The 24,931-nt window shown below is 51.6% G+C and overlaps 1 protein-coding gene and 1 pseudogene across 5 annotated transcripts in view; one reads left to right on the top strand and one right to left on the bottom strand.

The window, feature by feature from the left end:
* Positions 1–24,541, top strand: part of Tfdp1 (transcription factor Dp-1) — a 37,852-nt gene extending 13,311 nt beyond the window's left edge. For 4 of the 5 annotated variants that reach the window (XM_074042919.1, XM_020164510.2, XM_074042921.1 and 1 more), the window contains exons 3-12: positions 5,979–6,045; positions 12,979–13,085; positions 17,051–17,172; positions 18,317–18,482; positions 18,728–18,871; positions 19,333–19,401; positions 20,577–20,728; positions 21,059–21,225; positions 21,376–21,454; positions 23,258–24,541. In XM_074042919.1, coding sequence (XP_073899020.1) covers positions 5,979–6,045; positions 12,979–13,085; positions 17,051–17,172; positions 18,317–18,482; positions 18,728–18,871; positions 19,333–19,401; positions 20,577–20,728; positions 21,059–21,225; positions 21,376–21,454; positions 23,258–23,405 — 1,221 coding nt within the window. In that variant the 3' untranslated portion in view covers positions 23,406–24,541. Of the gene's footprint in view, positions 1–5,978; positions 6,046–12,978; positions 13,086–17,050; positions 17,173–18,316; positions 18,483–18,727; positions 18,872–19,332; positions 19,402–20,576; positions 20,729–21,058; positions 21,226–21,375; positions 21,455–23,257 lie in introns of those variants that run through there. The other variant, XM_020164511.2, reaches the window with a different exon arrangement.
* On the bottom strand, positions 6,350–10,778 carry LOC109686916 (proteasome maturation protein pseudogene; annotated as a pseudogene).
* Positions 24,542–24,931: the final 390 nt, after the last annotated feature.

Genomic DNA, 24,931 nt, shown 5'->3' with positions numbered 1-24,931 from the left:
AGTTCTTAATGGTTTCACGAGGGCAAATAGTGATGACCCCAAATCTTTTTGCTACCATGTCTCATTGGCGGGAGTGATGCCCAGCAGCCCGAGCACTCTGGCCTTCAGTGAGTGGTGGTGCTGGCTGTGGGGCTGAGAGGTGCACATGTGGAGGGGGTGTTGCTCCTCCCACGTTCCCTGAGGCCGGTACCATGCAGGTCCAGTGTATACTGTTGTGGGCTGGTGAGGACCTGCTGGCCAGGTCTTGTGCTGTACACGCTTGTGTGACCAACACTTTCTAGACCTCCCCTCCCATCTGGGGTTGGCCCATCTCAGAGTTCTCGCACTTCTGCTCAAAGTGCGGCTTTGGGGGCGGGACACAGCCATAGTCCTTTGCAGGGACTGTCATGCTGCTTTCTTGCTGCAGGGGCAGGGTGAGTAGTGACAGGGCTGGGGTCTCTTGAGCCTGCAGTGCTAGCAGGTGGCTCTCATTGCCCTTCCTGCCCCTGGCTGTGACCAGCCCCAGCTGACTGCAGGCCCTTGCTCAGCAGTCTTCTGACCAGGCATATTTCCTGCCCTTAAGGCAATCCTGCTCTTGTGGGGAGACACAGGTAACAGAAAATAAGTTATAGACTAAGTAGGAAGAAGTCATGCAAGGTAAAGAGAGGGCAGATGGGGTCAAAGCTGGCAAACTGCTTTGAACCCTTGCCATGAGCTATCTTTCCACATCAGCCAGATAGAGTCCCAGCCCTGGGGACGAGCCTCCTGGACTGAATCCTGGAGGTGTGTTGGGAGGGGCCCCAAGAGCAGTGGTGTCAGGTGGGGGTGCTTTGCCCATGCCACAGTCCCCTTAGGAGTTTGCACTTGGTCTGCATGTGATGTGCACAGCTTCCGGACTGTGATCATGGTCATTGGTGCATTTATGAAAGGATGGCAGTGACTGGCCTCCTGGAGCTGTCGCAGAGTTTGGTTCAGTCATTTTGCGAAGCTGAGCCGAGGCCTACCAGCAAGTTGCTATCTGAAAACTGTAACAGCGTGCCATTCTCTCAAACTCATTTCTTTCGGCGTGATATGCTCTGGGAATATGGTTTTAACATGCAGCTGCTCACAGTAGTGTGTCAGGGAGGTTAAGGTTAGCAGTGGCCAGGAGCACACCTACCGTTGGCTGCCGCTCATACCTCCCGCAGAACTGAGGCTTCTTACTGGAGGGGCCTGGCTGTGCAGCCTAAAGGCATTGCAGCCAGCCAACGGCGAGCCTTGTGCACTTGTCTTGGTATTCGTGGCAGCTTCAGTGACACCTTGAAGAAGTTAAGTAGCTGGTGTGTTGGTGCTTGTTAAGTTCTAGTAGGCCATTTTGTGCTGTGACATAGGAAGACTTGTGACTGGCCAGCATTGGGTGCACGACTGGTACTGTGTTCAGGGCAGTCTGTGGTTTTATGATTGTGGTTTTGAGGCACTTTCTAAATTCTAGCCTATGGAGTAGCATCCTATTAGAAAATATGGGGAGCTGTTTGGTGATGTGGTTTGCACCTTGCACTCTGATACCTGCAGTGCCAGACTCAGACTCACAGGGGAGGGGTGGGCTGCAGGCAGGGACTGGCCCTTTGCTGCAGCCGCTACTCCTGGATGTGCCATAGTTCATGACCCCCACTGACCAGCCAGTATGTTTAAGCTGTGAGGACTGCCTGGTTTGACTTTGCGAGCTCTGCATCCCTGGAGCAGTGTTCGGTTCCTGCAGGCTGGGCAGTTGGCACCCATGTGCAGTGCTAGTGGCTCACAGATGGTACTGTTGTCGGGTGGTGCCACCGGAACAGAAGCCCAGGACTTACTACTTGATGGGAGGACCCTTCCTGGGAAGGGAATGAAACCACAGCAGGACTGCAAGTCCTTGCTAACGGGCGGCCATCGGGGAGTCAGGAACAACCAGCAAGGGCTAGGTGTGGCCTGCGTGGTGGCTGCTCCCATCATCATGGTGCCAGAGGTCAGGCTGTTGGAGTTGAATCTGCAGCCATGGCTTTCCTTTTCAGAGAAGACTAAGGTGGCCTCCTGCCCATATTGGTTCTTGCTGTACTTCACCATTGCCAGCCAACAAACGAGGTCTCATTAGGGCCCCTGGTCGGTGTCCCATTGTGTCTCTCCACCCCCACCATGGGTTGTCCTCTGGGATCACCTCTAGAGGGCGTTGTGTCTAGGGAACAAGGGCAGCCCTGTGGCTGGAGCCCAGGTCCTGGGGGTGACATGGTGCCCTTGCTGTGGAACCAGACTCGCTTATGCAGGGGTCAAGTCCCTTCAGTGTGTGTTCAATGTTCCCTTAGTTTCAGAGCCCAGTGGCTTAGGGTGACAGCACATATCACTATCCCACAGGCTCTGGGTCAGGACTATGGCAGGGGAGTGACTGGGGACTAATGCAGCTGACCAGAGTCTCCCCACATAGCTTTGGTAGGGACCTCCTTTTCCACCACGGGCTGCGTGAGCATCCACACAGCACAGCTGCCCACTTCCCAGAGAGAACCAGGAAGCAGGGTGTGCACTGGCTGTGAAGTCATGCTGGTATTGTGGCCTTCTGTGCTGCTGCAGAACTCAGTCACAGGTGTGTGAGCCAGGAGGCAGGAGTCCATCTCATCCATTTGGGCTGCTATAACAAAAGCACAGTGGGAATCTGTGTCTCACAGTTCTGGTGGCTAAGTCCAAGATCAAGGTGCTGGCAGGCTTGGTGTCTGTTGAGGGCCACTTCTGCGTCATGGCTGGTACCTTCTCCTGTGTCCTCACATAGGGAAGGGTGAGGCAGCTCTCTGGGGTCCTTTCACAGTAGCACTGCTGCACCCCATGGCATCCCGGCTCCTCTTCCCAGTACTTCTGCCTTGGTGTTTGTATTCAGTATATGAAGATGCCCCCATCCTCATACACATGTATAGCCCTCCTGGAGGCCAAATGCCTTGGCCATGTCTCAGTGGTTAGGGTGACGGTTTAGGGGTAACAAACTGCCCATCAAGGCCAGCCTCCACGGTGCTGGCTTGTTGCAAACTTTCCATCAGTGTTTTTCAGATTATCTGCGAACAAGAACTCTGGTGGCTTTGTTTTCTAATTTCCTTTATGGAAAGGAGAGCTTGCGTTTCCTTTGTGATTTTGACACTTGTTATGAAAGACATGGCGCTGTGGGGTAAGTGTGGCCAACCTGCCATCACCACAGAGCCTGCTGCCGGCTTCCTGGCAGGTCAGACTTCCTATCTTCTAAGTCTGTGTCCTTCCTTAAAACTGGGACTGAGACTACAGGCAGGTGTAAGCTTACCTGTTGCTGTAAAGAGCAGGTCTGTTTTGGAGGCAGCAAATGCCTTGAAGCCAGTGCCTTCTCAGCTGAGGGCAATTTTGCAGCATTAGGAGATAGTTTTTTGTCACAATGAGGTGGGAGCCAGTGTTACAGGGATGCTACTGAAATCTTGCAGAGAAGGATGGAACCTCAGAGCCAGAGCTGTGAGGAGGCTACTCCTATGTTGATGTGGCTGATTCTCCCTCGAAAGCCAAAGAGTGGGAACCCGGGGTACATCAGGTCTCCATTCAGACCTTCTGGTCTGTGGTTTGGGAGTCAGAAAGCTGAGCTGACAACTCTTCTATGCTAGTGTCTTTTGGAGTGCAAGTGGCAGAGACGTTCAGGGAGCATAAATGAGCTGGAGGACTTCATTCTCTGGCTTTGGGGACAGAATGATACGGGTTTGCAGGCGGCTGGAGCCATAGTTGAGAAAAGGTCAGGTCTGGCTGTAGGCCACCTTATACTTCTGGACACATGTATTGGACTCCACTCACCTGACCTTGACCAGTGCACCGCCTGGTGTTAACCACCTGCCTCTGGCCAGCCAGCCTGATGTGCTTGGTGTTGTCTCCATCCCTAACCTGACCTCAGCACAGCCTGGCTTTAAACCCCTGCTTGTCACCTCTTAGTGTTCCCCCAGGGCTTCACAGCCTTCCCATCCTCCTGGCCTGGTCCTCCAGGACTTTAACTCCTGACATTATGCATCCGGTCTGATTCCATGGCGCTACCATGCTTACCTCACTCACCTGGCTTTGGCTTTGGCCACCTTCTTAGCATGGCCCGTGGGGCACTGATCTGGCTCTGTTCTGACCTTATAGTCTGGTCTCACCTTTTCACCTAGGCTTGTCCTCAAGGCCTTTCCCTGATGGCTTAAGTCCCAACCTGACTTTTGGGCCTTCCTCTGTTGGCATCAACACCTGGCCTAATCTCCATGACTTCCTCTGTGGTCTGTAACCTGGCCTTTACCTCTTGGCCCTTTCTTCATGGACATGTAGGGAGGACCATACCACTTGCCATTATTAACTCACCTGGCTTTACTGAACCTTATCTGGCCTTAGTCTTTTGCCTGCCCATCTGGCGCTAACATCTTGGCCCTCCCGCTCTGCCTACCTGACTCATGGAGCTTACCACCTCTGTGCCTCACTTAAAATAGTTTTATGTGTTTATTTTTGTGGTGCCCGAGATGGAACCTGAGGACTTGAGGATGGCAGGCAAGTGCTCAACCACTGGGCCCACCCTAGCTCTGGCCCTGCATTAAGCTTTAAACTCCCAGCCTTTTTCCCTTGGCCTTCCATGTGGAAGGTCTTAGTTGCCTGGGATCACCAGGTGTCTTAAATTCTTGAATTAAGCTCCTTGCCTGCTCCAGCGTATATCAGGCTTTGCCCACCTGGCTGTAACTTTTTTTTTTTTTTTGCAGTACTGGGGTTTGAACTCAGGGCTTGGTAGACAAAGCACACTACCATGCTCTCAGCCTTTTTTTTTTTTTTTTTTTTTTGCTTTAGTTATTTTTTTTGATAGGGTCTTACACTTTTTTGTGGGCTGGCCTCAGACCTTGATCCTCCTGAGTAGCTGGGATTACAGGTGTGAGCCACTGTGCTCATGGCCTTAACCTTGGCCTTTCCTAGTGTTATCTTAACTCCTGGTTTTAGGCTTTGGCTTTACACACCTGGTTCTAACCACCTAATTTTAATCGCTTGGCCTTAACTGCTGGTTATAACCTGTTGGTCTTACCCACCTGGCCTGTCTCGTCTGACCTTCTGGCTCAGAAAGAGTAATTTAACCTCTTGGTCATGTGGGATTCCTCTCACGTGACCTTCTAGTCCCAGCTACGTATGATTCTGCCATCATCCTCAGGAGCTTGGGCAGCTCCCACTCTCCTGTTCTGTGGGAAGTCCAGGGAGTGGCCCTGCTGGGCTTTGAGTTTTGGCTGTCTGGCCTATAGCCAGTGTCTCTTTTCCTGGCTCTGTCACCAGGTTTCCTTCTATGGAAGAGCCTCCGTCTGTCACTAGGTTGTCTTTTTTTTTTTTTTTCTGGTACTGGGGCTTGTACTCAGGGCCTATACCTTGAGCCACTCCACCGGCCCTTTCTTGTGATGGATTTTTTCGAGACAGGGTCTCATGAACTATGTGGCCAGGCTGGCTTCCCCAGATTATCTTCTATGGACACACCTGGTCTGTTTACTGTGCGCTCAGTGAGACAGAAAAAAAGAAACCCATTGCTGCTTCCTGTCTGTCCCCCACCCTCAGGCCAGTAGCCGTGCACAGCTTGCCCTGGTATATAACTTGGCTTTCCCTGGGATGGGGTGGCCACGGTGTCCTACTCAGGCCTTGCCTTTTTTTGGGGGAGGAAGGGAATGATAGATTCCCATGGGTCTCCTGGAGCAGGGACGAGGGTAATGGTTGGGTAAGACACCTTCCTGAGGTGCTGTGTGTGTGAACACGTGTGCCATCACCCACTGTTGAGCAGTTCTCTTTGTGGGACCCCTGGGTTTCTAGGATCTGCCGTGGTGGCACTGGGTGCAGCACAACATTGCTGTTCCTGGCTGGCGTGCGCTCCTTGCCACTGCCACTCCACTGGCCTCCTAGTGATCTGTGTGTCATGCTGACAAGGGTGGCTTGTTAACAGCTTTAGCCTCGTAGCTCTTTGGATACTCACTGTTTTGTACTCACTGTTGTTGTTTTGCTCTCTGCAGGCCGGTCTAATTGAAGCCAACGGAGAACTAAAGGTCTTTATAGACCAGAACCTTAGTCCTGGGAAAGGTAAGGGAGCCTGTTTTGAATATGTGTTGTTGGGTGTGTTGATGACCTGCTGACTGGAAGGTCCCACAGGGCTTTCTGACCCCTGCATCACCCTGGCCACTGTGCTCATTCTGCTTTCCAAGCTGCATGTTCTCTTTGCAGAGATCAGAGGTCAGCAAATACAGGAACGTGTTAAGAAGGAAGTGCAGACACTTGTGTTCCTTCCACCGAAAGATGGGGCACCTTGCCCCATGAGCTCCCTGGAGCCTTGTGGCTGGGTACCCCAATGCTAGCTAAGGCGAATAAGAAACCCCACAGCTAAGTACTACACACCCTGTACCAGGTGCACATCTTCACAGGTCGGCACCTGTGTCCCAGTGGCTGTCAGGGTGCTGTCTTCTGTGTTAAGGAATTGGGAAGGCAGGTGAGAAGTGGAGGCCCTTCTTCCAGGATCCTGCAGTGCGTTTCAGCCTCGGTCCCCACAGGGCAATCAAACAGAGAGCATTCAGCTTGCCTGGGGATTTCTTAGGTGGACGCCTGGACGGAGTGGTGGTCTGAGGGGCCTGGTGCACTGCATCACATATCCCTCCTTGCACCCTTGGTGCTCAGGCTGCTTCTGCCACGTGTTTGGTGCAGTTTGCATCAATGCTGTTTGCAGGACCGATTTGTGGAGAAGCCCAGTTGCCCGAAGAGATGTCTGCTCCCTGGAGCCAGGGAAGTCCTCGTGAGTGCCCAGCCAGAGCTGGAGCTCAGAGCCTTGGAGCATCAGATTCTAAGTTCTGTTGAAGCACCCCAGTTTCTGGATTTTCTGTTGTTCTCATATGTAAAGTTAGCTATTGTCCCCTTAACAGCCAGGCCCTGGTCTGGAGGCTTGAGAATATAGTGGCCTGGTCCCTACCCATCCTTCTGCCCAGTCTGCCCTACTGCGCCATTCGTTCTAGGGGTTTGTGCTATGTGCCTGGGAGCCCAGGGTGTCATCTGCCTCTGGCTCCCTGGCTCCCCCTGGGCCGTCGCTGTGTCCACTCTAGTCTCCCTTAGTGTGGGGCAGAGCCAGGAGAGGGCTTGATCTCACGCCTTGGCCCCATCATCCTCTCCAGGCTGCTGCCTCTTCCACCAGGGTCATGCTGGCCATACGGGGCCTACTGGGTCCCTGTGCCACTGAAGTCAGCTGAGGTAGGTTTTGGTCTTCATGGCCGGCAGCATTCACAGGTGCTCACAGTGATGGGCTTCAGGGTCACTCACCCAGCAGTAGCCTTGGGAATTTCAGACATGTCTTCTACTCAGCTGGTGGAGCAGGACTTCTCTGTGCCTGTCACTCCCATTCACATGAGCTGCCTTCCTTTCTGTGCCTACTCATACATGTGCACATGTACACGGAGATCCACACAAGTGACCCTGAGCAGAGTTGACCTGGAGAGTTAGGATGTGAGGCACGACTCTCACTCGTGTGGGTGTGGTGTTCTGTTTATCAGGTTCTGACCATCTGACTGCTTCTCACACTTCTCTTTGCTGCTTGTGTTTTTATTCCCTGGCCCTTGTTGTTGGACATGGCAGTCCCATTCTGCCGCAGCATGAGTCTTGGGACAGGTCAACTCTGCTGCTGAGTTTGGTTGACCTCTGAGGCTCACTCCCCATGCACCGGTGCCGTGCTCAGGGCTTGCGTCACTTGACAAGTGATGAACTGCTTGATCACTGTTGTGCATGGAACACACTGATGCCATTTGGGAGGTGCATGGTGATGTCACCCCTCCATAGCAGGTGGCACTGTGGTTGTTGTTCCAGGTGGAGCTGTCTTTTGAGCGTGCAGTCCTTGCTTCCCGGTAGGTGTCCTGGGCAGTGGATACCGTGGGTTTTAGAGAGGCTCTTTGTGGACACCAGTGTACTTGTGTCCACTTGCTAGGCAGGAGTTGGTGCCTCCCAAGTCTTTGGTCCTGTGCTGGCCATGTGTCGTGGCTTTCTCTGGGTGCTGGGTCCTTTGCTTGCCTGCCAGCTGGGCAGGCTTTGGCAGTGAGTGGATGGTGCCTTGCAGTTTAGGAGTGCTGAACACTAGGGCAGCATGCTGGTGCCTGGATGCTGCTCACTTTGAGCTGTTTTTCAGCCCTTGCCTGGATGGTGAGCCCCAGGATTCCTTCATGTCCTCAGCATTGGAGCCTCTTTTTATTCTCATGGAGCCTCAAAGCAACTGTGAACCGGCCATAGGTACAGGGTGCAGGGGATGATGGGATGCAAAGACCAGGTGCCCAGGCCACCCTGTGGTCTTCTTGGTCCTTCCTCAGCCTCTCTCTCCTGGATGACTCGTGTTGGTTTTTGAGATCTGACTCCAGAGGTGCCTCCAGTATGAAATGCTGCACCTACTCCCAGGTGGCTTCGAGTGAAGTGAGGGCTGTACTGCTCCCTGAGCACTAGGCACTGCGAAGCCTGATCAGCAAGCACCTTGAGCGACACTCACCAGAGGGTGCCCAGGACTGGGGTGGGCTCAGTGGCAGAGCGCTTACCTGACACTTGCCTGGGCTCCATCCAGATGGAGTCTTGTCACACCAACACATGAAGCTGACTACCGTGTAGTATTTTGCATTCACAGGCACGGTGAGTTGCAGGTGGCTGATTTTACTGTCATAGCGTGTGGGCAGCTATGGAGTTGTGGAGTTGCTGGGTCCTGGGGCCACTGTGACTATGACACCAACTCATCTTCAGCACGTGGGGTTCCACTCCTGTCAGGTTGGACTTCCTGTTGCCCAAGACCTGCTTATTTTACATCGTTGTGTGGCCTGCAGCGCTGACAGGATTCTGCCCGATGTCCTCCTGTCATTGAGGCTCCCAGTTTCCCTGGCGGGAGTGACCTCTGCCACACTTGTCATCTCACAGATGGTGTGTGCTCATTGAAGTGCCACCCACACTGCCCAGGAATGGTGTGAGAGTGGCCACGTGAGCTTATTTGTGTGCAAACCACATTGGCCCCCTTGTCAACACTGGCGTATGAGGGTTAGATGCTGCAGTGCAGTCACTGTGCTGCGTTCTGGGTGCTCGGCCCTTCCACCATGGTTTCTGAAGGCTGTATGATGTCTCTTGCTGCCTTTAATTCGACCTCTTTCTAGAGGTCTCTTAGTTTGGTATTAATGTAAACTGTTCTTTTCCTGGAAGGTCTCAGATATCCAGACCCAAAACTATTGTAGCATGGAGCTGCCAGGCTCCCTGCTCTCTGTTTCTTCTCGACTGTTGTAGTCTGGAATGGCCTGCCTCCCAGCTCCCTGCTTGTCCTAGGTCTTCTGACCATACAGAATGCTTCTGAGGTGGTTCAGAACACTAGCTCTTAGCACAGTGGCTGAAGGAGGCACACAAGCGGGGAACGGGTGTGCAAGAAGGTTCTCTGTCCCCACCCAGTACAGTGAGCGTCATAACCACCATGCAGTCACCCCTTCCCACACACCCACAGGAGTTAAGGTCACCACTGTGAAGACACCGCATGCCCACCCATGATACTGTGCACAGGCCTGGAAGTAACCCAGTGTCCATCAGTGGACGAGTGGATAAAGAAACTGAGATTTATGTGTGTGTGAATGTTACTTAGCCTTAAAAAAATGGGATTGCTGCCATTTGCCACAACATGGATGAGCCTGGAGGGCATTACACTAAGCAAAATAATCCAGGCACAGAGAGGAAAGTATGTGTGTCTCACATGTGGAGAGGAAATCAGATACATGAACGGGACTGTTCTCAGGCACGTAGAGGGAGAGGACGTGGGGCACCGGTGCAGCAGCACTAAAGAGCCGTGTGCAACGAGTACGTGAGAGTCTAGAGAGCCGTGTGCAGGGAGGATGTGAGCAAGCAAGATGGCTGCTGAGCTGCTGCGAGTGAGGGGGTTCAGCTGCTTTTGCCACAGACAAAATTGGGGTGACTGAGGTGATGGATGTGCAGATTTGCTTCACCACAGTATCCTGTACTATCTGCTTATGTCCATAACGTCATATGTACGATAAGATGTACTAAAACCCCAAAACATTCGCTTTGAAATTTTGAAAATATTTAGTTAAAATCACTTCATTAGCATATATTAATCGTACCAAATACTAGGTTTCGTTTTGACGTTTTTGTACGTGCATGTAGCCTGCTTTGATCATACTTACCTCCCCACTGCTCGGTAGCTTCCCCTTCTGTTTCTTCCCATGTGTCAGGACTTGAATGTCGTATACACCACATCACAGCAAAACGATGTGTCACAAGATGCCGCCTCTCGCAGTCACGAATCCACACCAACCTACAGCAGCTGCATGTATATTCCACTATCAGGTGTGGTTTACCCATTAGCTCATTTTGTGACGGGTCACTTAGAATTATCTTCAGATCCAGTAGTTCGATCGTTACCCCTCAAAATACCAGTGAAAGTTTGAACTTGACAGAAATGGAAGACGCCGAACCTGCCATGTTGCCTTGAATTCCATTTGTAATTTCAGTGGAGCCAGGTAGACCCTGGATGTGGAAAAACTCATTTTATCTTGGTTGAAATGGAAACCTTTTCTGATAATTCAAGAGGATGACTGGCCAAAAGCTCATTTTTCACACGAGAAAAATTGCTGAGTATTCAGTAACTGGAATACTGTCCTTTAGCTGAGATCCATGTCCTCCGGCATTCATCTTCAGCCCACTCTAGGAACAATCTCTCGCCGCCCACTTCGTTTCCCCCTCTTCTACTTTCATGTTGTCTTTTCCCCCCCTAGAGTCCACATATAAGAGGAAATGTGATGTTTGCCTTTCTGGATCTGGCTTCTTTCCCTTGATATGACCATCACTTCCATTTTCCTGCAAGCAGCATGATTTTGTTCTTTGTAGTTGAATAAAACTCCATTGTGTATTTACACCATATTTTCATTATCCACTCATCCATCGATGGGCACCTACGCTGATTCGTAACTTGGCTATTATGAATAGTGACTTAACAGACATGGGTATGCAGGTGTCTCCAATGTATGCTGACTTTGATTCTGTTGGGTGTATGCCCAGGAAATGGTCTAGCACGATCGTATGGTATTGTGTTGTAGTTCTTTGGAGAACTTCTGTACTGACGTCCATAGTGGTTACACTAATTTGCTTTCCCGTAGTATCTACAAGGGTTCTTTTCCCCTCATCCTCATCAGTGTTTGTTGTTTTTGAGCTGGAATCTCCTGGATGGCTAAAGGTGTTGAGCTTTTTCATATATTTATTGGCCCTTTAGTCCACTTGCCCATTTATCCCATTGATTAGACTATTTGTTCTTTGGGAGTTTGCTTTTTTGTGTGTGTGGCAGTACTAGGGTTTGAACTCAGGGCCTCAATGATTGCTAGGCAAGGGCTCTCCTAACTTGAGCTGTGCACACCCCAGCCCTTTTTGCTTTTTTTTCAAGTAGGGTCTCACATTTGTGCCCAGACCGGCCTGGGCTGTGGTCCTTCTATTCATGCTTCTCTTGCAGGTCAGCTTTCTACTGGTTGAGATGGAGTCTTGTTAACTTCTCATCCTGGCCTCATTTGACTTTTAAAGTTCTTTATATATCCTGGATATTAATGCCCTGTCAAGTGGACTAATAGCTGGGCAAGGTTTTCTTCCATTCCATAGGCTCTCTCCTTTGCTATGTAGAAGTTCTGTAGTTTGATGCAACCCCATTGGCCAGGTCCTGCTTTGATCTACTGAGCTGTTGGAGTCCTATTTGGAAAGTCTTGAAGTGTTTCCCGATATTTTCCTGTTGTAGATTGAAAGTTTCAGGTCTTATTAGAGGTCTTTGGTCCATTTAGAATAGATTTTGTACAGGGTGAGAGGCAGGGTCTAGTTTTAGTCTTCTACATGTGGATGTCCAGTTTTCCCAGTACCACTTGTTAAAGAGGCTGTCTTTTCTCCAACGTGTGTTTTTTGGCACCTTTGCAGACAATCAGATGTCTTTAGCTGCGTGACATCTGGGCCTTCTGTTGTCTTCTGTTGGTTTGTGTGTCTGTTTTCCTGCCAGTGCACTGATGGTCTTGTTATGTGGCTCTGTTTGAAGTCTATACTGCTGTCATTGTGCTTTTTGCTCAGTGTTGCTTTGGCTTTTTGGAGTCTTTTTGTGCTTCTGTATGAATTCTAGAATTGATTTTTCTGTTTCTGTGATGAATGTCATTGAAATTTTGACGGGGATTGTGTTTAATCTGTAGATTGCTTTTGGTAATATGGCTATTCAGTTAAAGCAGTTTTTGGGAAAAACTAAGCCTTGTGCCTTCATAATTTGATATCTTAAAATCTGTAGTTATTAATAGAATGTGATTTTATCAGTTATACAAACCGACGTGTACAATTCTAGATCCTTTTGTTAATGGGTTGCAGTAGTTCAGACCATTCATAAAACTATTTGGAAACATCTTGTTACATAGTTACTTCAAAAGGCTTTCCAGTATATTCTATTCTGCTGTTTAACAGATATTACTTCCATTGAGTTAGCTCCTCAGCCACTGTTCAGTAAAGGTTGTATCAGTCTTTGTGTCAGGAGAGCATGCTAAGTGTTCTTTTTATATTGTAGGAGTAGAACAAAGTGCATGCCATTTCACCCCTGAGACAGGCAGGGTCCCATGATATTTGCATGGGAGCAGCGTTGTGGGTACTATGGCAACCACAACACCTGCCACAAGACCAGTGCCTGTGGCCCCTGGGTCAATGGCAGCCTGGGAAGTTGTTAGTTCATCCAGCATGTTCCTTAGCAGATGCTCCAGAGGGTACCTGAGCCCCACCCCGCCCAACCTGGGAGCGCCCAGGGAGGACCGCTAAGGAGGGAGGAGCTAAGCTGGGGGAAGTCTGCAACTCAGCCATAAGTCGGCCAAGTCGAATGGGGAAGTTGTGAGTTCATGGATTGAGCTGTTGAATGTTGTGTGCTCTGGTCAGAAGCCCCATCTCCCTGAAACTCACTTTTAGCCTTGCCGTAGAGCAGTGTGGCCCTTGACCTGTGCTCCTGTGTTGCAGGTGTGGTGTCCCTGGTGGCTGTCCACCCGTCCACAGTGAACACGCTTGGGAAGCAGCTCTTGCCAAAAACTTTCGGACAGTCCAATGTCAACATCACACAGCAAGTGGTAAGTGGCAAGGTGTGTGGACACAGATCCTGTGGAATGGGGTAGCTGGTTGTGTTGGAACTAACTCTGGAAGGCCGAGGCTGAGCAGACACCCTGGCCTTCCTTCACGGCCACTGTCTCAAGGGCTGGGAGGCTGGAGAGGGGAGGAAATGGCCATGCAGGCCACAGCTCGAGGACAGGTTTCTCCTGGTTCATTACTGGGGAAGCAGGGTCAGTGCCACCCCCTTCCCTCACTGGGTTGGGTCACAGAGGAGGAACCCTACAGCTCCTTCCACAGAATCAGACCCTGGGCTGGTAGTGGTGTTACCCGAGCTGGAGCTTGTGGTAGGGGCTGTTGGAGCACAGCCACCCAAGGACCAGGCTTCTGTCCTTCCCCCAGGACCACCTTCGACAGAGCTGCAGCTCCACCTAACCCAATGATTTGGCACCTCCTGGGCAGCCTGGGTTGGGCTCCACTCCAGGGTCTCCTGCCGAGTCCTGAATTTTGCTCCTTAGGGAGGTCAGCACACCCTGGGTGGGAAGAGAGCCTGTTTGGAGGAGGAGGCTTGGTGCTCCCCGTGGTCCCCAGTATCCACAGGTGTCCCTAGTACCTATAAGGGTTTCCATCCCCAAAGGAGTTGTGGCGTGGGGGGCTGGGGTTGGTGCCGTTTGCAACTGCTGCCGTGTGGGCAGCTCTCCAGAGTGATTCGCACACCTTCGTCTTACTTAAAATTTGTGTCGACCAACATCTCCCTCCTCCCAGTGGATCTGAGCACTTGACTTTTAAATAGGAGCGGCTGACTGTGGGGCCTGGTGGTGGAATGGGACTTCTCCCCTGCGGTGTGAGCGGAGGGCTCCTGCCAGTCAAGGCTGACCAGAGCTTGCTTTGCAGAGCTGTGGGTCACTAAAAGCAACACAGACGTCTAGCACATATTTGGCACTTGATAGCTCTTCTGTTCAGTTTTCTACTTACTAATGCCATTTTACTGAAAGATCCAGATTTGTTTCACTTTATAATTTCTCTAGCTTTCTAATACTGTGTTTTATGGCAGAATTTAGCTTGAATAAAAAGTAACTGTAGCAACAATTGTGTTTTTGTTCCCTCTGAGAATGGCTGGTGACCTGAACATCAAACAGTGATTTAAACTGAACTGTGTTGGGAGGAGCTGGTAACTGTCCATGCTTTGCAGTGTCCTTGAAGTAGATCGAAACATTCGTGTTGCAGTGACTCAACCACAGTCCTGCCGATTCTGACGTGGGGCCTGAGGCTTAACCCTGCGCGTGTGTGAAATGTGGCCAGGGGGGTTGCTGAGGCTCTGGTGGTCACCCACCAGCAACTGGGTGCCCTTGGTCAGGCTCTGAGAAGCCTAGGTAGTGCAGCAATGTTTAAGGCCCGTTGAGAAAATGCACTGGAGTGCGTAGTGTGAGCCCTGCCCCGCGGGGGTGAGACCGGTTGGCCCCCTCCGCCAGAGGAGACTGTGTGGTAACTTTCCTTTATAGTTTTACTGCCTGCCTGGAATTCTCTGGTTTGCTACTGTTTATATTTTGGATGCTTTATGGAAGTCGAGTCACATAGTGTACTGTGGTGATTCTAATTTCAGCCTTTTACAATATGTGGAGTTAAGATTCAAAGTGTGATCTTAGGGTAGACCTGGAAGGGGGGGGTGCTTAAAAGCCCATGTGTGTGGGGCTGTAGCTCAGTGTACAGTGTTTGCCTGGCATGCACTGGGCCCTGGGTGAGGTGGCTCCCTTCAGGCCCTGTGCAATTGGATGCTAGGCTTTGCTTCCATCTCTCCACTCACTGTGGGGTCTTCCACATTGTCCTGCCTCTTCCCCCACCCCCGCCTTTGTGGTCCTCCATGCTGTTGTCTTCCCCCTCCGCCTCTGGGGTCCTCCACACTACCTCCCTGCTGTGAGGTCCTCCATGCTGTCTCCCCCCCTCCCCAGCCACCGTGATGTCCTCTACACTGTTCCCCCCCCGACACCAAGTCACTCTGGTTTTCCACGCTGTTGCTCCATTCGTGTTGATCCCTGGTCCTGATGATCCTGACTGAGCACCAAGGGTACAGTGCCTGGCTTTTTGCCCTCACACCCACAGAGAAGCACGACTCACACCACCTAGGCGGTAGAGCTGCGTGTTGCCACAGAGGACTCCTGAAGGCTGCTTTTGAGAGGTATATGGTGCTCACCAGCGAGCTCGTGTCTCTGCTCAATCATTGTGTGGAGATAGGGCCTTCCATCCTTCCCTTGCAGTCCACAGACTGCCATGCAGAGTCATCAAAGCCGGGAAGCAAATTTCCTGGAGACCGGCCGTTCAGCAGCTTGCTGTGAGCAGTAGGAGCTGGCCACGTGGGACCTCCTGTACCTGCAGGGTTGCCAGGTGCAGGCAATTCCCAGGGAGTCCCTGACCACACTGAGTCCTGCTGTTGAGGAAAGGTGGTTCTCTGTAATGAATATCTGCTGTGATCTGCCTGGGGCTTTTTGATCTTCCTGCTGCTGATTGGTTAGACAGAGATGGATGGCAAGGAATCCAGACCCAGGCGTCTCACAGTCCTAAGTCTCCAATGGGGAAGCTGGGTTTATGAGGCCAGTTATATTCATGTTCCCAGGACCCTTCTTGTGACCCTCGTGCCATGTAAGGTGAGGCAGCAAGCACTGTCCAGCTCAAGTTGGAAAACTGCCTCCACTCTGCTCCCCAGCATGGGTGGGGGTGGCATTGTATCCTATCTGCTGGTGGGGGAGTTTCCAGCTGTTGTGACTGTTGATCTTCGAATTTTGAGGAACGTGCCCCTACTGTGACCCAGTCTCCCCAAATGCAACCTTGTGTTCACCACACATGAGAAGAGCCTCATGAAGCACTTGCTTACCCCCAGGAGGCTTGTTTTCTGTTCTGTCGTTCTGTTTTGCACAAACTTTGCCAGTTTGGTTTTGTGGCTGACTGATGAGTGTGGTGTGCAGAGAGGCTGTAACCACTGGAGGTGAGCACACCTGTGCCTGGGGCTACACAGGTCCCTCCGGAAGGGTGCAGGGAAGAATTCAGAAACATCAGCCCCCATGGCTCCTCACCACAAGGTGTCTCCATGGTATTTGAGCAAACTGGACACCTTAAGAAGGTTTTTTCAACTTAGCTCCGTGCAGGACCTTAGAGAAGTTCAGACTTCAGTTGGCTGTTCAGGGCGATGCCTGTGTCCAGAGGCGAACATTCAACTGTTAACCCAGGGAACTCAAATGGCAGACTTGTCAAAAGGAAAGCCATGTGTTCACTTTCTTAGTGAGGGTGTTGCAGTGTGTCTCTGCCCCGTGGTGGGTTGGGACACATTTACTCCCGAGAGCCACCCTTGTTCTGGCAATGTCACCTCTTCCCTGGGGCAGATGGACCATAGCATGCTCTGTGCTCCCAGGCTCACTTCACACCTAATGCTTGGATGCTGTCTATGTGCCAGGGTCACCTAGAGAAGGGGCGCTGGGTGGGGCACCCATTTAAGGGGACAGTGACAGGTATCACTGCTAAGCTGGAGAAGGATTCAGTCAGTCCTGGAGTGTGTCTGTTGTAAGAGCTATTTCTTGTTTGTTTTTTGGCTTCTCTTTGGGGCCATGGAAGGATACAGTTTATCCTGTCCGTCTCATTAGAGGACTTCAGCCCAGGGATATTTGAGTGCCTGTTGTTAAACCTGACCGCCATAGTGGCCTGTGCAGCGAGGGCACCCACACCGTGTGCTCTTCGTGTTGGGAGGCCAGCTCTGTCCACTCCAGCCTGCCAGGGCTGGCTGTGGCTTCTTGATGCTTTTGTTGAGTGGAGAAGATGCCTGAGCTGGAGGGGAGGCAACGCCTCACATGGAGTAACTGTGGCGATTGCCTGCGGTCAGCGTTTTGGAAGTGATGCGGGGCATCTGCTTTGTGGCGGTCCTTTGTCGCTGTGCTGCCGAGGCGTGGCAGTGTCTTGATGTGCACTGGTCTGATTGTTCTGAATTCTCTCTTGACTGTAGGTGATTGGTACGCCTCAGAGACCGGCAGCGTCAAACACTATCGTGGTAGGAAGTCCACACACCCCCAGCACTCACTTTGTGTCCCAGAACCAGCCGTCCGACTCCTCACCTTGGTCTGCTGGGTGAGCACTCCCCGCCCTGGGGTGACCATTGCCTAGAATGTCTCCTCTGTCCTTGGAGGCTACATGTCACGTGGTCTGTGACCCATTACTGTCTGGGTAGGATGTTGAGGCGGGAGCCGCTCGGCCTATCGCATCTGCTCTTTGGCGGGTGGGAGTGCTGGCCTCCATGACCATGCTGGCTGCCCACTGCAACCACTCTGAAACCTTCTTCGTCACACTGGGCGTAAACGACCCCCCAGGGCTGCACTGCCGCTAATGTGTCTGATGTGGACGTGGTTTTCCTTGAAGATCTGCTGTGTGTCTTCCCTTAAAACACACCCATGACCCGGCATGGGGTAGTCCACACTTGTAATCCCAGCTACTCGTGAGGTGGAGGCAGAAGGATCTCGACTTCAAGGCCAGCCCGGTCAAAGTTAGTGAGACTGTATCTCAAAAAGAAAATAAAAAATAAAACAAAAAAGGGCTGCAGGTGTAGCTCAAGTGGCAGAGTGCTTGCTAGCATGTACATGGCCCTGGGTTCAATCCCCAGCACCAAAAAAAACCCAAAAACTCAAGCTACACACTGCTGTATACACACCATGTCTGTATTGGCTCTAAGTGAAAATCATCTTTGCCCAAAACTCAGCCAGAAGAAACTCAGTGACCTTCCCAAGGTGGTAACTTAGGGAAGGTCCCCCATTTGGTCATCCCTCTCAATCTGAAGCACACAGTGGTTTGCACCTACTGTCATGCTAAGTCTAAGCAGTGTAAGTATCTGCCTAATGTCGTGGTAGCCTGCTGAAGTTGGCCCTGAAAATTCCTATTTTAACACTAGAACACTGCAGTCCGATGCTGGCTGAGCCTGTTGGTGTGGGCCAGGTGCATCCTGGTTCCTGCCCTCAGTGTCTGCGCGTCTTCCCCGACAGGTGAAGGCACAGGTGTTGGATCTGGCCTTGTAGGTGTCCTTTTCCTGACCTTAGACTCACAGACACCTGCTGATGTCCTTAGCACATTGCGATGGAAGCCCTTTCCTGTGGCGTGGCCGTGGAAGGCGGGGGCCTCCTGGGGTCAGGGCCCGGGGTACTTCTTAGTGTTTTAGGAGAAAGTGTCTTGAGTCCAGCCTGGCTCTCGGATGCTCATGGTGTCTGTTTCTCTGTGTTTTTAGGAAGCGCAACAGGAAGGGTGAGAAGAATGGCAAGGGCCTACGGCACTTCTCTATGAAGGTGTGTGAGAAGGTGCAGAGGAAAGGGACGACCTCCTACAACGAGGTGGCTGATGAGTTGGTCGCAGAGTTTAGTGCCGCTGATAACCACATCCTACCAAATGAGTCAGTAAGTGCTGTTGGGGGCTGCAGGCCAGGGTCACAGGGCTCCTCGGTCTTCAGCAAGGAAATTCCTGTACAGCCTAAGAAGTGACCCTGGCCTTCTGCAGGACTAGTGGTCCCAGAGGACGGGTCAGGACGGTCCCCTCGAGCTGTCTGAGGGCACCTTCCAAGGCTGTTCTCATGGTCTGACATCTAAGGTGTTGGTGTCCAGCCTTTCGGGTCACTGGGAAGGTTGTTGGTCCGTCTTCCCAGGCTTATGACCAGAAGAACATCCGGCGCCGTGTCTACGATGCCCTGAACGTGCTCATGGCCATGAATATCATCTCCAAGGAGAAGAAGGAGATCAAGTGGATCGGCCTGCCCACCAACTCGGCTCAGGAGTGCCAGAACCTCGAGGTGCACTACAGCCCCCGCTCCCCGTCATTTCACTGTGTCCCAGAGTCAGCCAGGAGGGTCCTGCTGCTGCCCTCATGCTGCCTGTGCCCAGCGCTTGCTCCAGGTGGACATGGGTGGGGTCTTGCTGTGTTTCTTGCCTGTTTCACCAGGCACTTGGCCTCTGGCTCTGCAGGTGTTCAGCAGTGGGTGAGGGCCTGCACCATACTACAGAGTATCTAGACTAGTAGAGCTTAGTTCTCCATCCTCATTCATGGGTTTTTCCCTTAATCCAGCCACATCTGAGAAAGGAGGAGAGGGAGTCAGGTGTGGTTTTGGAGTTGCAAGGGAAAACTGGTCTGTCCACATGTGACCATGTCACCTTGATTAGAGTCTGAGCAGATGTTGGCAAGAACTGATGCCCGTGGCATGGTGCAGATGGGGCTTGTCAGTGCAGTCCACCTCCTCATGGTGTCTGTCTGCAGGTGGAGAGGCAGCGGAGGCTGGAGAGGATCAAGCAGAAGCAGTCCCAGCTCCAGGAGCTCATCCTGCAGGTAACTGCTTGTCTGAGGACGACATCCTGCTCCAGGGGCCACAGGAGCTCGGCTCTGAGTTTCCTGATGCTCCCAGAGCACGTTCACCACACAGGACTGGTTCCTAGAGGCTGAGATTGTGTGACCCTCAGCTGGAGGGTGTAAGTGATGGGAGGGTGGCTCCCAGAGAAGTACTGTGGGAAGACTGAGGATCAGGCTCTGTACTGGGCACCTCGTGATGCAGGGAGTGCAATGGACCAGGGTTCCGACAGCTTCTGCTCAGGAGCAGGACAAGTGGTTAGGGTTGGCATGTCTGTGCAAGAGGCCTTGGAGCTGGGCTTCCAGTGTTGAGAGCCAAGGGCCCAAGGCTGGCATAGGGGCAGGGAGAACTGGTCCCTGACCCAGGTACAATGGAACCTTCCAGGACAGGTGATGAAGTTGGGAGTCATGCGGAGTGAATTTCATGCCCGAGCATGGGGTCCCAGCAAGGTCCCTAGCCCCTCACGAGGCCATGTCAACTGCTTGAAATTTGGTGTGATCCACTGAGGGGGCAGCATCTGGGACCCAGCCTGGGGAGCTCTCTCTTTCCTGTGGTGTCAGCCCAGAGCTACATGGTGGGGGTGGCCCAGGATACTGTCATGGGTGTGGTGGGAAAGGGGGGCCAGTGGGTGCCTGGCCCCACTCCCAGTCTCTGCCCTCAGTTGCATGCTGGGTGAGTTGTTCTCTTATCTGTAGCTACTTGTTGGAGATGAAGTCTGCCACTGAGCACAGCCTCAGTGGGCACAACTGCCAGTGCAGGGAGGCCAGGCACGTGGGGTCAGCCAGCTTTGGATCACGGTTGGAAAGTCATATGCACACAGCCTCTTCAGGCATAGGTGCTGGCTCTGGACACAGTCCCAGAGAGAGGCCTGTCACCCCTCACTGGGAGGCCTAAGCGTCCCCTATCAGGTCTCCTTCCCACAGGTATGGCCATAGTGGGCAGCCTCAGGGGACAAAGGGACCCAACTTCCAACATGGATGTGTCTCCACATTCCTTGTTTTTCGTGGACTGGGATAGCACTGTCAGCCTGAGGATTTGGTTTCCACACATGCTTCTCCTCTGGCTGGAAATCCCAGGCAGGGCTCGACTTTGGGCTGTCCACAGGGAGGGAGCAGAATTGCTGCTGTGGCCACCAGGCTCCGCTCCTCTTTTCCAGCAAATCGCCTTCAAGAACTTGGTGCAGAGAAACCGCCAAGCGGAGCAGCAGGCCCACCGGCCGCCACCGCCCAACTCTGTCATCCACCTGCCCTTCATCATTGTCAACACCAGCCGGAAGACTGTCATTGACTGCAGCATCTCCAACGACAAGTGCGTCACGTCCAGCCTGGCCAGGGCCCCCAGGGCTCAGCTCTTGGTGGGGGAAGAAGGCCTGCGGGGCGAGCTGTGCCATCAGGACTCACTGCAGGGTTGGGTGCCATTGCGTCCCGGCATGCAGCTGCCTGGATGGAGCAGGCCAGCGATTTGCAGAATCACCTGAGCTGCTCATCCGCCGTCCCCGAGTCCATGTTGTTTTGTGCAGGGACCCAACCATGGGGCTGGAGTGGGCACGGCAGGGAGGAGTCCACCTACCTGGGCCTGACCCACCGTGCTGCCTGCGCCTGGAGGCCTGGCCTTCCTCATGGTGCCTCTCTCTCGCAGGTTCGAGTATCTGTTCAACTTCGACAATACGTTTGAGATCCATGACGACATCGAAGTCCTGAAGCGCATGGGCATGGCCTGTGGACTGGAGTCGGGCAGCTGCTCCGCTGAAGACCTCAAGATGGCCAGGAGCTTGGTGCCGAAAGCCCTAGAACCGTACGTGACAGGTCAGTCGTGTGTGTGACGCAGTCCCGGACAGGAGAGACGTGCCAGGCTGTCCGGTGACCATCCTGGCTCTTGTGCATCCTTCCGTTTCACTGCTCACACATCTTGTAGACTTCCTTGGTTGTGTTGCCATCTCCTTCCTTTTCTTTCAGAAATGGCTCAGGGATCCATCGGCGGGGTGTTTGTCACGACGACAGGCTCTGCCTCCAACGGCACGAGGCTTTCTGCCAGGTGACAGGGCTGAGGGTGGGCGTCATCTGGTTCCCTCTGTAGCAGCCCCTAGCTGTGTGCACACACCCACAACTGTGTTCTCAGTGGACTGTCCACCCAGGTGCGATACACTTCGGGAGCCACGCCGCGCTTGTCCCTGTGTGGGGGGCTTGCTTTTCTCAGTTGTTTTTTCTTTCTCCGTAAAAATTAAAAGTACTTCATGGTTTTTTGTTTTTTTTTTTTTTTAAGTGACACGCAGTAAATTGGGGGCAAAAGAAGCTCACGTCCCACTGTCCCTAGTAGCCCAAGCGATAGCAGGTCTTCTTAGAACTGTTTTCTGGCTGGGTGAAGTAGCTCATAGCTGTAATCCCAGCTATTCCAAAGATGGAGATGGGAAGGATTAAAGTTTGAAGCCAGCTTGGGCAAAGACTTAGCAAAATCCCATCTCAGCAAATAAGCCTGGTGTGGTGGTACACACCGATAATCCCAGCTATCTACATGGGAGGCCATAGGTAGAAGGATTGCCATCCAAGACTGGTTCTGGGCAAAAAACACAAGACCCTATCCAAAGAAGAGCATAAAAGAGCTGGGGCAGGGCTCAAGTGGTAGAGCACCTGCCTAGTAAGCATGAAGCCCTGAGTTCAAACCTCAGTACTGAAAAAAAAAAAAAAAAAAAGTTTCCAATTTTCTTAAGCCTCCTTCATGTCAAAGCACATATACAGTTTTATACTCTGCCTTCTTTTTCACTTTATACTTTACTGTATCTGTTTTTTTCCTGTTATTGGAGAAACTTTATTTAAATAAATATATATTTATTAACTTTTGACCCACAATTCCAGAGAGCAGAATGATATCCCTAGGTGTTTATCTTAGAGCTTTAAAGATAAGGCGAGGTGGCTTTACAGGAAGCATTAGCGACGGTTTGTCACCTTTATGCTTCACTGATACGCCTTACGCACTTAGGACAAGCGTAAATATTAACATGTTCACTTAGAGGAAGAAATTCTTCAGTCATCTGCAGGTCCAGCAAGCCAGGTTTGTCTGTTAGAACCTGGTCCATCCCTGGCAAGGCGAAAAGCTCTGCTGGCCTGGATGTGAGGGGCCGGGGGCAGGCTCTGCCAGTCTGGGCCTCCTCACTCAGCCTAGGACAGCTGTGTCATCGATTGCTGCCAGGGAGGTGGCAACATGAGGACTGGCGTGTCATCCTGAGTGTGGTGAGGGGACAGACCTGTGTGTTGTCTGAGGATTGAGGAGGGGACAGCATCAGTGAGGTCCTTCTGTCATAGTGTGGTCAGCTCTCCTGAGTTCAGCTTTTCTCTCTGTCCTGAGTTTTCAGCTGTGTAAGAATGTGTGGTCAGTCTGCAGAATGCCTACCAGGTAATTCTTTGAGGTGTTTCTTACACGTTATTCAGGTGGTTCTTTTTCTTTCTTGCAGTTCTGGGGATGGAACTCAGTGCATGGTGCATGGCAGGCAGGTGCCATCCCCTGCCCTGGCCACATCAAAACCACATTTTTCACTTGATATGTCTGCTTCACACTCACTTTTTTGTGGCCTGCTGATGTGGGTGAAGGGCCTGGAAGCAGGACCTACGGGGTGTCCAGTTTGTGTTGTGCCGTTCTGCTGGCCGTCCTGGCTGGAGCTGTTAGGTATTGGTAAAGTCGGGGCTAGAGGAGAATGTGAGCAGGGTGAGGACTTTGTATCCTGAACATTTCCCATTTCTGTTGTGTAATTTAAAAACCCAGTCCTCCTGGAGACACGTCTGCCCATGGCTGGCAGAGTGGCCACACGCCACTGACTGCCTCTCTGGCCTCCTGTGTTTGCAGTGACCTGAGCAACGGTGCAGATGGGATGCTGGCCTCCAGTTCTAACGGGTCCCAGTACAGCGGCTCCCGGGTGGAAACCCCTGTGTCCTATGTTGGCGAGGATGATGAGGACGATGATGACTTCAACGAGAATGACGAGGAAGACTGATTTCTCAGCTTGTAGGCTCCCCTCCCCCTTCAAATTCAGCTTCAGGAAAAAATTGTTTAGAGGAGAGAAACTTTTTTAATGTGCAGTTTTCTGTTTCTTTTTGGCTTAGCCCCAAGAAGACGTGGTAAGCTATGGTGTTAGACGGGCACCTCTGATAAGCAAGGACGTTCCGACACCAGTGTGCTGACGGAGAGCCTGTTTAAGATTTTGTTTTCAGTTTCTGCCTTTCTTAAACTCAGAGTTCATTTTCACCCCTCAACAGTGCTTGCTGGGTTTGCTGAGGAAATTGCGCTGTGTCCACACGACAGCAGTAGCCACTCTCCTGTGGGGCATCCCCACCAGGCACAGGCTGTGTTAGCAGCGGTGGTAGTGCCACCTGCTGGAGGACAGCGAGACTGCAGGATGCGGTTTCCTCCATTAAATAACGCAGTGTCCAAAGAACCAAGCAGATAGCCAAGCTCTGCTGCTAAACAGCAAGTGCCACAGATTCATTGTGACTTTACCTCCTGGACTGCACCGACTGCCGTGCACCTCTCGGGGTATGCTTTTCTCCTCTCTTTTGCAGCAACAAATTGCAAAGTACTTTTTTTGTTGATTTGTTTTTGTTTTGTTTTGTTTGGCCAAGGTTACTGTCACACAGGCGCAGCTGTGGACATGTCTGGAAAGTTTATTGCTTATGGCAGAATTTGCCTGATTTCTTACAGGCAGCATTTGGAAACTTTATTATATAGTTGTTTACATACTTAAAAGTCTATCATTTAAAGACATGTACTGAAACAAATGTACTTGTTTCGTAAGCATCTTCCTGTAATCTATTATAAAGTTGAAATTAAACATAGAGAATGTTTTAACAGTTTTTTAACTCAAAATTTGTCAATCATTTTTAATAGTTCTTTTTTTATAAAAAGAAAAAGGAATTTTAAGGACAGGCAGTAGTCTCTTAAAATTAATTCACAGAAAACCGTCAGCTGCACAGTTGCTGTCGCTGCCTGTTCCAAAATGATAGTCTTTTTATTGAAACACAAATAAACTTTTCTGTAATATTTTATGGAATACAAAGAGACTTTAATTGTTTGACTTGTTTAACTCGGCACTGTTAGTTTTATTAATAAAACGTGCATGAGCATTTTAAGCAAGCTCCGTGTTTCTCTAATTCAGGATTACTGTCTAGAAGTTATTTTGGCTTGTTAGTCATGTTCTACACTTGAGGGAAAAGCAGGTGCAGGCGCAGGTGCAGGCCCAGGAGCCGAGTGCGGGGCAGCCCGTGGCCAAAGGCGGGTGCAGGAGACAGCAAGGAGGGCAGGTGAGTGTGGGCCAGTGGGTGCTGCGTGTTGGGGTGTCTGTGGTGCAGAGAAAGTTTGTTCCTTAGCTTTTTACTCAATCTAAAACGTGGACTCTCACTCAGAAAAAGACCAGGACTGTGAGAGCCTCTGGAAAAATGGCAGGTGGGAAGCCCTGGGCGCCTGTCTCCTGCCTGCACAATTGCCCTGGCAGAGCCTACTGGACACTACTGAGGAACTCTGGAG

The sequence above is a fragment of the Castor canadensis genome, chromosome 10 (genome assembly GCF_047511655.1).
Source record: "Castor canadensis chromosome 10, mCasCan1.hap1v2, whole genome shotgun sequence".
Lineage (NCBI taxonomy): Eukaryota > Metazoa > Chordata > Mammalia > Rodentia > Castoridae > Castor > Castor canadensis.
The sequence above is the reverse complement of the archived record's forward strand: the minus strand, read 5'-3'. Positions and strand labels throughout refer to the sequence as shown.